General features: G+C 37.0%; 1 protein-coding gene across 5 annotated transcripts in view; it reads right to left on the minus strand.

Moving 5' to 3' along the window:
• Positions 1 to 313: 313 nt before the first annotated feature.
• ZNF385D (zinc finger protein 385D) overlaps positions 314 to 12,115 on the minus strand; it is a 978,174-nt gene continuing 966,372 nt past the window's right edge. For all 5 annotated transcript variants that reach the window (XM_021069745.2, XM_003132072.6, XM_021069747.2 and 2 more), the window contains 3 exons: positions 7,642 to 7,820; positions 6,503 to 6,604; positions 314 to 3,335 (listed from right to left, as the gene is read on the minus strand). In XM_021069745.2, coding sequence (XP_020925404.1) covers positions 3,102 to 3,335; positions 6,503 to 6,604; positions 7,642 to 7,820 — 515 coding nt within the window. In that variant the 3' untranslated portion in view covers positions 314 to 3,101. The remainder of the gene's footprint in view (positions 3,336 to 6,502; positions 6,605 to 7,641; positions 7,821 to 12,115) is intronic.

Below are 12,115 nucleotides of genomic sequence, written 5' to 3' on the forward strand. Positions count from 1 at the left end.
ACAATGCCTTTTTCCAGAGGCATTCGACTCTTGCAATGCATTTATATTTGTTTCAAATGAAATCAGAGGTGCTTTCTCTATCATTCCCTGCCATGGATGTGACGCATGGGAAAGGACGCATAACCATAAAGTCAGACCACCCTTGAGGATTTTCACAGCACCACTGCTGACCAATCGGAATTACTGATCTTTATTCATGAAAAGAAGTTCCCTAAGGGAAAAGATAGAGCTTTATAGCAGGGTGAAGTTTAATAATGTGAATCTGGTATTGATAAATACATGGAAGGAGAGGAAACAATTCACAGAGAATCCATTATAAGTTGTATGATTAGGCTTCATCCTTTATTAGGTAGTGAGAAAAAGACAACTGATGATTACAACTCCAATTTTAGAGACCTTTAAACAAAAACGGCTCCAGAGTGAAGTGAGGCAGAAGGGATTTAGGTATTTCTGAGGTTCCTCATATGGCTAATGGAGAAAATATGGCTGATTTGTTTGTTCCTAGCAAATCATTAAAGTTAGTAACGTCTTGTGATCAGGACTCTTGTAACCCACAGGCCCTGGTGTCTAGTGGACTGGCTCATTCACTTTGGTGAAAAATGGGGAAGAATAGCAAAAGTACAATGCAGTAAGATTGCATCCATGAACACTAAGTTCTCCAACAGAAAGAGAGGTTGTATAGGTGTAACGGTTATTAGATAGGGCTTCTGGCTGACTTATAGTGAAAGATTAAAATATTTGACAAAGCAGAAAAAGGAAACTAAGGTTCCAGATGGTCAGGGGCTTGTCACATGGGATATAGACAGAGCCCCAAAGTACAAAACTCATGAGCTAACTCTCTACTTGGCTGAACAAGCAGGTTCTGAGGGTGAAAAAAGGAAATACTTGCTAAGACCAGAAAGTAGAGTTACTGGCAAATGCAGTATCACCAGATGCTCTCAATAACAAATTTCAATTCTAGTCAACATGTTTAGGCAGAAGATATATGGTTTGAGATTCCTTTTACTGAAGACTGATAATACTTTTCTTTTCCTTTCTGCCTGCCTGCCCTCCTCCCTTCATTTCTTTCTTCCTTCCTTTCTTTTTTGTTTCGGTTGGTTGTTTAACAAAAGATATATAAAGTAAACTGCTTTACAGATATGTTTATATGACAAATGTATTTAGCTAGATGGTGGAGAAGAACTCCAATGACCATGTTTAATATTGAGCACCAAGCAGCTATGGGTGTTTCTTAAATATAAAATGACAAAAGCTAAATACCCATCTCTCAAATGGTTTCATCTTGACTCTTTAGACCTCTCAAAAGTCTACTATAGTTTAGATAATAGCAGTTTCAGGAAGGCCATACCCAGCCATTCCCTATATTTTTAAATAATCTTTACAAAACCTTTTCAAAAATATTTTTTTTCTCTAAACCTAAATCTGTTAGGGTGGATTTGTACATGTTTTATCATTGTTCTAAGATTGAGTGTCATTGTTCTTATTAATGCAACAGACTGGCTGCATCAAACCCCATCATAGTGATAGGCATGTGTTAGCTTTCTATGGGAAAAAGCAAATAGCCTTTATCACAAATTAAAGGCACAGCTATTTTTATGCCATTTGTTACCAACTTAATGATAACATGTAACACAGGATGGTTATATAATTATTTTATATAGAGTTTCTTTTTATAAGTTATTCTCTTAATCTTTCTAACATATATACAATATACATATATTTATATATACCCCTGATAAATCTTGTTTTAAAGGTAAAACATCAACTCCCTTCAGCCTTATGGTGAATATTGAAGGCTGTCAGTATTTCACAACTCCACTAGAGAATGATGGTCGAGAGCATCTTACCAGTATTTTTTTTTTTTAACTCTATATCCTTGGCCTGCAATTAACTGAGATTCTTTTTTCTTGTTTTACTAACATTTAAATATATATTAATTGTTTATATCATGTCAGTAGGAAATCTAAAAAAACAACAAAAAACCCCATGACAATGACAATAGTTAATGTCTACCGTCATAGTCAAAGCAGAAACCTTTGCCTAAGAGACATCCCTACTGAGATGATACAAAGGGGATATTGCAGAGGTGCAATATTCTTTGTTTTCATTGGCTATATACTAACGTGAAAAATCTTTACTTTGCATTATCATGCTAGGTTAGGATTGTTCCTTATCCACGAAACAGAATAGTTGTACTGATTTTTTCCTAAACCCCCATGATGCATTGATTCACCTGTTTTCAGATATAAGGTCTTTGAAAACACTTCCTATTTCTAGCAACACTGCTTCAGGGTGGGGGAAAAGTACTTTGTAAGAAACCATGTTTGTTAATATTTCTCCTACCTCCATACTTAGCCCTGTTCTATTATTCTGAACTTAAAAGTCATCTCCAAGCCGGGTAGGAGGGTAGAATGTGGACCAGGGACCGTCACCACACCATCCAGTGTTGTTTATTTCTTGACTGCTACTGGCATGAAATAGTTGTTCGTTCTAACTTTTGCAATTCTTGAACACCTAGTGGCATAGATTGAGACACAGCACTATTGTTTTACAAGACATCTACTGTATCTACTTTTGTTGGGATAAATACCCAGTAGTTGCTGTCATAGCAAGAGGACCAGCACGGGTACTACTATTCACAGTGTTGCTTTTGTTTTTAGTGTTTTTTTCTTTTTTTTTTTTTTGTATTACTTTAATCTACAGAGTAAATTATTATATATACATTGGAACCAGTTAATGCCCTTAGACAATGTATAGTTGTCTCATAAAGCAGGAAAGACAATGCAAGGGGAAACAAGTGCCCAAAAGCACAGTCACAAAGGCTTCAGAATTTCTAGATACCACTACAAGTCAATGCTGGAGATCACTTCTAAAACACTCAATGTTCAAGAGGAATGCTTTAATTTGGAGAAAATACCACCCCTCCCTCCCGCCCCCAAACTTCCCTCCTTTTTTTATTTTTTAATAATCTCTTCCATTCACTATCAAAAGTCCTGGCTCTTCAGATATACGTTAAACTATAAATAAACACTGCATAGTTCTCTTTTTTTGTTTTGTGTTTTTTGAAAAATTATTGCAGTACAAGTACTCCCATTTGGAATTCAGTAAGGAGCAAACAGCACAGGAGTGTGGGCGGTCCGAATGGGTCCAGGAGCTGGCCGCAGGAGGGCTGGAGGGAGTGCAGAAGCCTGGAACAGCGTTGCTGCTGGAGCCGTTCTGAGACTGAAGGGGGAATTCACAGCCACGGCCGCAGCAGCCGCTGCAGCTGCCAGTGGGTTGGGTAGAATTCGTGGAGCCAGTGGCTTGGAAGGTTCTTTTGAAAATACCAATTTTACCTGCAAGGGAGAGACAAGAAAGAGACTGGAAGAACAGACATTTTGGAGCCTGCACTGAGATTCCCAAAGGGTGGACAGCTTTTAAAATAGAGCAGTCAACAACTACAAAAATGAGCTGGGAGTAAAAATAACGGAAAGTGTAAAACATCTTTCCTTTGGAAGGACTGGAAGATCTCAGAAAATGGTTGACCTAAGTGTTGAAAATCATCCAGAAAAGTACCCAGCTACCTTATTTTATTTTATTTGAAAAAAAAATTTTAATTGAAGTATATTGATATACAATGTTGTCTTAGTTTCAGGTGTGCAACAAAGTGATTCAATTATATATATATATATATATATATATATATATATGATTAAATCACTTTGAAAAAATATATACTTTATATATATTTACACATATTGAATATATATCTATATGTTCTTTTCCAGATTCTTTTCTCTTACAAGTTATCACAAAACACTGAGTAGAGTTCCCTGTGCTATACAGTAGGTCCTTGTTGGCCATCTATTTTATATATTTTCTTGATAAATAGATATACTTCTTGAGGAAAGTATTTATCCTGAGGAAAAACAGGAGATTTTTTTACTCCACTCTTTACACACATGTTAACTATCTGGAATAGATATTTTTAAAGAGAGATTTATTAATGTTGTCAGCTACTATTAGACCATGCAAGTGTGTAAATTGAGTAGCATAGCAAGGTATGAGGTACCAATCAAGAGAAATAAAAATAATGAAATTCCGTTTTCAATAAAGAAGCAGAAAAAACTTACCTTGCCCAAAGTTTGACATGTTTTGCTCTCATTGGTTGCAACATACTCTCAATTCTCTTTTATAAAACCAGTTCATTCTCTGACTAGTGGCATTAGTAAAATGGCTGTTCTCAGGGATGGAATGTTCCCATTTATGGAAACAGTAACAGTGATAGTTAAGCAGGAGGTTTTGGAGGCTAACATTAACACAATTTGACTTCTCTATTTAAGAACCATTCACTTGATTGTTGAAAGCTGCGTCTACAAGGGTCAGAAATAGCATTCAAGGTTATGACGAGGTGTTGAAACAGAGCTCTGTGCAGAATTCACAGCTTCTCAATGCAGCTAAAATTGATTCTATGCAAAAGAGTCAAGTGACTTCATTTGCATAAAAACGGATGAGGCCACTAAATTACTAATTGGGTCAACTCTTTCTGAGGTCTCATAATAGATGATTGCAGTTTTCCTTTAACTATATTTTTACGTGTCAGCAGCACACAATAGCACTGGTTATTAATAAGAACTATTTTGAAGAAAACAGATTTTAAAATGCATAATTCAGCACATATTGTAAATCAGTTGTTCTTCATCTTAATATTTTTATACACACAGTTATGGTTTATTACAACTAAACCATGCAGAACCCTAAGCTATGGTCATTTCAACCAGAAGGAAAAAAGTACATGCTCATACATATTAACCTAAGATGTCAGGAGGCTTATAGATATCCCTAAAATCCTGCAAAAAAATTCTAGGTCAGGACATTAGTACCGGTATGTTTACTAATCTGGAAGGCACATTTGGGTTAATGGCAAGAGGGTATGTCTTGGGAAGTATTTTCCAGGGATATTCAAAATCCAAAATTGCTAAGGGAATCAACAACACCAATGCCTTGTCTCTTGAAGATATTAAAAAGGAAATGGACCTATCTGGAGAAAACCATAAATTGAAAAGATCCATGCAATTCACTGCAGCCCTATTTACAGAAGCTAAGACATGGAAACAACCTAACTGTCCATCGACAGAGGAGTGGATAAAGAAGATGTGGTACATATACACAATGGGATATTATTCAGCCATAAAAAAAGAATGAAATAATGTCATTGGCAGCTACCTAGAGATGACCATACTAAGTAGACTAAGTCAGAATGATAAGCATCATATAATATCACTTACATGTGGAATCCAATACATGGCACAAATGAACCTTTCCACAGAAAGGAAACTCATGGACTTGGAGAGCAGACTTGTGGTTGCCAAGGGGTAAAGGGAGGGGGTGGGATGGACCGGGAATCTGGTATTAATAGATGCAAGCTATTGCCTTTGGAATGGATAAGCAATGAAATCCTGCTGTATAGCACTGGGAACTATATCTAGTCACTTGTGATGGAGCATGATGGAGGATAACGTGAGAAAAAGAATGTATATATATGTGTGTGTGACTGGGTCACTTTGCCGTATAGGAGAAAATTGACGGAACACTGTAAACCAACTATTATAGAAAAAATAAAAATTGTTAAAATAAGAAAATAAATAATTAAAAATTTTAAAAAGGATGCACATGAACTTATTTGCAGAACAGAAACAAACTCATAGACTTTGAAAAAAACGTATAGTTACCAAAGTGGACAGGTGGGAGGAGGGATGGATTGAGAGTTTGGGATTGGCATATGCACACTATGATATATGGAATGATTGGCCAATGGGGAGCTACTGTATAGCACAGGGAACTCTACACAATATTATGTGATTATCTATGGGAAAAGAATTAGAGAATGTATGTGTGTATATATGTATAACTGTATCGCTTTGTTGTACAGTAGAAATAATCACAACATTGTAAATCAACTATATGTCAATAAAACTTAGAAAAAGACATTAATAGGAGTTCCCTGGTGGCCTACTGGTTAAAGAGCTGGTGTTGTCACTGCTGTGGCTCAGGTCACTGGTGTGGTTCAGTTCAATCCCGGACCAGGGAACTTTCCACAGCCAAAAAAAGACTTTAACAAATTTATCCCTTTAAACAAAACAAAAAGGAAAAGAAGATGCAAGAACTTGTTTTTCACCCACCTGTCTTAACAGTATCCATTACTCTCAAGTCCAGATCTCATGTGATTACTTACCTGCCTCAAAAGAGTTTGTTTTTCCCCCCATTCCCAAGCTCTGTTGTGAACCTGGGCACAACTAAAAAGATAAGACACTGGACTGTTGCTAATGGTGATAAAACACACAGACAACTCATGAAACCAAGTGATTCTGTGGATGGAAGAGGAGGTGGTTGTCTTTACTTAAGTATCTTCCACTTATTTCACTTAGTAGCTGACAAACCACCCCCAGCCCCAGCCCTCAAATTCAGCAAGCAGACCATAGGACATGAAAAACTACTATTAGGAAGCAAAAAGGACACTCACCCCAAGCGGATGTGCTGCCTTCTGCAGTTTGTTGTAAGGACTGTATTTAGGTTTGGGGGGCTTCCCAGCAGCTCTGTCTTTGTGCCTTCTACTGCTAATGTGCTATTAAAAGCAATTAAAAATGACAGCTTTAAAAAAAAATCATCCCCCAAACCCCTCATAAATATTGTTTTCACCTGGGTAAGGATATTAATTATTTCATGCAAGTTGCAGAAAGACAAAAAATAAAAGAGCATGCACTTTTGTCCTTGGATTCTGATGCCTTGAGGATAGATACTTTTATGCTAGTCATTTCTGTCTATTTTTAACAAATAGCAGGATCTCCTTTTTCCCCCAGTCTTTCTCCTTATCACCACATGGATCTCGTTTTATGGACATTTACAAAGGAAAGAAATATCTGAAGGAATTTTATGTGCAAATAAACAAAGATGGCCAGGCAGGCATGAATTTATTTCCATACTAATATTTACCCTCACATTTGTACAGCCAAATGTCAGCCCCTTAAATTCTAAAGATAAATAACGAAGGTGCATGAAATCAATGCAAGAATGTACATTTGCATATAAAACACAACATAATGTGAGGGCTGTGACTCCAACTAGCAATGTAGAACTCTTTGGAAGACTATTCAGAGTAAAAGTGAATGCAACAAGATTAGTCATCCCTTTAGCAGGTGGCTGCGGGATTTAGAAATACACTACCACACCATAAATAAATGAATGGCACGGTATGAAATTAGTGGTAGCATGTAAATATCTAAACAAGTAAAAATGGAACGTCACGATCTGAACTTTAGAGAAAATCAACACTTTTGAGTGGGAAATCTGATAAAGAAAAGATCTAGTACCCCTCTTATTCCTACTCTTCCAGTATAAGGATAGCACAGACTCTCTTTAGACAATTTCTGAAAGATTTTAGAACCCATTACATTTTAGTATTCCAAGCGACTAAAAGATGCGTAAATAAACAAGGACAGTGAATAGAAGCTAAGTGGATGGATAGATGGATGGATGGCCGTAGAGAGGAGTGGATGGATGGATGGGAGAGGAAAATGCAAAGAAAAGGAACAAAGGAAACACACATTCTACTGGTAAGGGTGTCCCCCATCTGTTTTCACTTCTAGAATTGGTACCACCTACCTGTTTAAGTTGTGTTTCCGAGTTGACGTGCACATCACAGATTTCACAGTGAAACGTTTTGTTTTGCAGGCCTGTATTCCCCTTATTGACTGGTCCTTTGCCTTTCACACCTGCCCTGGGGAAGGCTTTGATAGTTCCACTTCCATTCCGGGCTTCTAGCATGGTTTTGTGCTTAGTACCTGTCAGGAATATTTAGGAGAAAAAAGAAAAAAAAAAAAAAAAGAAAGAAAGAAAGAAAAAAAGGAAAAAGAGGAGGAAAATCTTAACTAGTCATGGCCTCCAATAAATGATACGATAACACAAAGTTATGTGATGCCTAGTTTGAACGTAGTCCTTCAAGGGATTATGGCTGAAATATGCTTAGGACGTAGTCATTAAGACTGTAACTATGTGCTCTGACCATCATATGTAACGTTATTTACTTACGCATCTTTTTATGATGTCCCCCATTACAGACAAGCACCATCAATACAGGAACTAAACACAAGAGTTCTAAGATGAAATTAAATGGGTATGACTTTTTTTCTTTTCCTCTTGATGCTAATAAGACATAAGTGATAGCTGAAGAGGAAGGGTGAGTTACTCACTAAAGGTGTAGTTGGAGGTGAGGTGTAACAAATGTTATCAGTTTAAACGTGGTGTGTTTATAGAAGTAGCACTCATTAAATCCCCACTTTCTAAACAGAAGACAAACAAGCTTTCCTGGTTATGTGGTTTAGGTTCAAAGAGGGAAAGTAATAGTAGAGTTCTTAATGACTCTGAAAAAAAAGAGCCCGATTTAGAAGAGTGAAGTTCATACTGATTGGCTATGAAATTTCAAATGTAAGCAAATGACTAAAAATATGAGGGGCAGATTCATTGGCTAAGCAGATACACCATAAATAATGCTTCTTTTTCTTAAACGAGTCCCATCTTTGGATTGGCTCATATAACCAGTGTAACTTTACTTATCAATATTTACTTTTTTTAAACACTGAAGTTCATGAGGGCAATTTTCTCTCAAAAATTTTGCTCACAACTTCCTCTATCTTGGAGATAAGTATTCGTTTCTTTTTTTCCACTTAGCCAGGTGTTTTTGATGTGAAATTTTATCTTGTAACCATTTATGTCCTTTCTCCCATTCTGTTGTTGTTGTTGTTTTTTTTTAACCCTGTTTTAGGGGTTCCTCTCCTAATTGTAATTGTATTTACTAGACTGTTATCATTTCTAGAAGCATAGATACAAAGAGATTCTCAACTTCTGGTTCCTGGGGCAACCTCCCGGAACCACCGAATATCAATGAAGAAAAGATGTTGCGAGCACTCCAGGTCTGTGCCAATCACCAGTGTCTTAAATAAGAGGCAATGAAAACATGAGACAGGTTTATAGTCATGTGTTTCTCTCTTCCAAAATAATAACTTTACTGAGTTTGATATAAACATGCATATTTTTACAACTTAGATTCCCCTCTTTGAGTCTCACATTCTTATGCACAATGGTGAAAATGTTCCTAATAGTAATTATGTTGATATTAAGGAAAAAGAAAAAAAGTCAATGTCTTGTGTGAAGACTGGAGAGGCTGAAATATGGAGCCAGGGACTCACCCTGCTCTGGTGGCAGTAAGGCTGCACGGGGTTCATTCTCACCTATGTCCCTGTGATATAGTGACACAATGCTTTTGACTTTGTATGAAGATGGCATCAATGAAAGTAGGGCAATTTATACGTACATACATGTATAATGAATGAATGTGCATATATACACACTTATACATAATGATTGAATGAATGTGCACATATATAGGTACGTGTACATACACACAACTTTTTGCCCCACGCTCACTGATGCCATCTTCATATAAATTAGAAGCATTTGTGTCACTATGTGTGTATGTGAGTCCATACACCTTCTCTAATCAAACGGATGATTTTACCAAAATATCTTTTTTCCATGAAACCTCTTCACTCAAACTGAGAAGTGCTCTCAGGGCCAGTGTGGCTTAGGAATGCCTAAACAACAGTCAGTAGGAGAGGAATTCTCATCCTGACTTTCTGGAGGGACTCTTCACTCACTCTGCTTAATACCTTCTATAATTTGAGCTGGTGTTTGACGGTTACAACCTGAACAGATCGGAAAATCAACCATCTCAAACTCTTCAATGATTTGTAGGTACTTTATCTTGCCTGGGGGGACAAAACAGTCAGCTGTGGGCAGCTTGCCTGAGGCTTGAGTCAGGTGATTAAAGAGAAGAGAAAAATTTCGAAAGATTGGGCTCCAATAGTAGGGGCTTAGCAACAGTAGGTAAAGATCTAGAAAATAAAATGTTCCTCATAATACGTTTGGCCAGCTAAGACCCATCTCTGTCCTGTCCTTAGGGGGAGAAGAAATGGAAACGTGAACATTGGAGAAATACTCATTCTCTCAGAATACCACTGCATCGTTAGCATTATAATTTCAGAGAATCTCTCCACAGAATGTAGTAAAGATAGCAAAGTTAAGTATACCCACTCATGCGTGCCTTATATGTGCATACACATAACAAACACAGAGGGTGAAAACTGTACCAAGATTGGGTGGAAAAACTTCAGCTAATAGCTTTAAGTCTAGGGTTACTATTCATCATCCAATACAGTAAAACTTTTGTACAAATATAACCACCTGCATATCTTACCAGAGTATCAGTCATAATTAAATAGCTATTAGATAGTTTTATAAGATCTTAAACCTTGACTAGCCTGTAAGGGTAACTGTAATTTCCTTAAGTATAGCTAAAATTAAGAAAAGAGGTACTCCTCATTTTAAAGCATTTACACTTTTGAAACATGAAATGTGCATTAATAATACAAAAGTAGTGATTATTAGGAGAACTCATACTTATTTTTGAAATACTGTACATATTGCGCTAAATTATTTACCTGCTCACAGGTGCCTTATTGAGTTAGGTGCTATTATCATGCCTGTTTTAGAGATAACATTGAGACTCAGAAAAGTTACTTACCTAGCTCACAACACAAACACTACTTGAAGTTACCAGCAGATAGAAAGTGAATTTCTAACTAAGTACCTAGAGCTATGGGGGTTTAGCTAGAAATCCACTAAGGATTTTGGAACCAGCTGAATTCCAGTTACACAGGAATTTCTCATAGTACCCGTAATTTTCTATTTCATTAATGCAATCTTTTCTAAACTGATTTTAACTTGAGTCTTTCAAATCCCCTTACTCCCTACCCCCCCCCCTTTTTTTCCCCCTTGTAATGCTTCTTCCTGCCCAACAGAGTACCACAAACCATGATGCTTCCAAAGGCATTGTCTTTGTGATGCCGGTTTGATCACCTCTGGTTTCAACATTGTGTAAACATTTCTCAAGGCTGGTGCCTTCCTCTGTGATTGCACAGCAGGGCCATTGCAAAGCTGCTTCTGTTCTTTTTTCCTTCTTCTTCAGAGGACAGAATCTTCAAGAAGCTAAGTGGACTATTTTCTTCCTATCACTTTTAAAAGACTGACACTGACAACGACCTTCATTTGAAGATTCCATGGTTACTGAAATGTGAAACTCATTCTCCAACCACAGTTAAAATGCTCCTAGAAATACTGATTTTGTTTGCGTTTTTATTTGTTTGTTTTTGATTGCTTGGGGTCAAGATATTTATTGATTTTATATCTGCAAAAATCAAAGTACTACGTGGTGTAGGATGAAAAAGGCTTGCATTCCTTTCGATTCTCCAGCATCTTTACAACTTCCTTTTTTTAAGATGGCTTTTAAGTTAGGTAAGCATTAGGAAAGGTAGATGAGCAAGAAAACTGCAAATGACTTTTCAGGTTAAATAAATCATTCCTTAGGTCATCAGGAAAATTGAGAATTTTTTTTTAAATGGAAAAAAAAAACACTGTAGTTTCACCAAGGAGAGGCATACCAAAATATTAATGGATGAAACTAACACAACTTTGTAAGTCAACTATACTCCAAAAAAATTATTTAGGAGTTCCTGTCATGGCTCAGTGATTAACGAATCTGACTAGGAGCCATGAGGTTGAGGGTTCGATCCCTGGCGTTGCTCAGTGGGTTAAGGATCCCGCGTTGCCGCGAGCTGTGGTGTAGGTCGCAGATGCGGCTCAGATCCCATGTTGCTGTGGCTCTGGCGTAGGCCAGCAGCTACAGCTCCAACTCGACCCCTAGCCTGGGAACCTCCATATGCCGCAGGAGCGGCCCAAGAAATGGCAAAAAAAAAAGACACACACACACACACAGTTATTTAAAAAAATATTAATGGTGGCCATTATGTACCAGCCTTTTATTTTCTCTTTGTGTATGTGCCTTAAAAGAGTTTGGACGACTTAAAGTAACTTTGTACAGAACTTTCCTTGGATTTATAGATACTTTTAGAAATGCACATGATTCTTAATGAGAGCATAGGCTTATAAAAGTGAATGATCTATAACCACTTATCCAATATTAGACATTTCTATTATTTTCTTCTTTTCTCAAATAATTATT

Source organism: Sus scrofa, chromosome 13, assembly GCF_054392235.1.
Source record: "Sus scrofa isolate SSC_HxYL_T2T_F1_AM1 chromosome 13, Sscrofa_HxYL_maternal_Yorkshire_Landrace_v2.0, whole genome shotgun sequence".
Lineage (NCBI taxonomy): Eukaryota > Metazoa > Chordata > Mammalia > Artiodactyla > Suidae > Sus > Sus scrofa.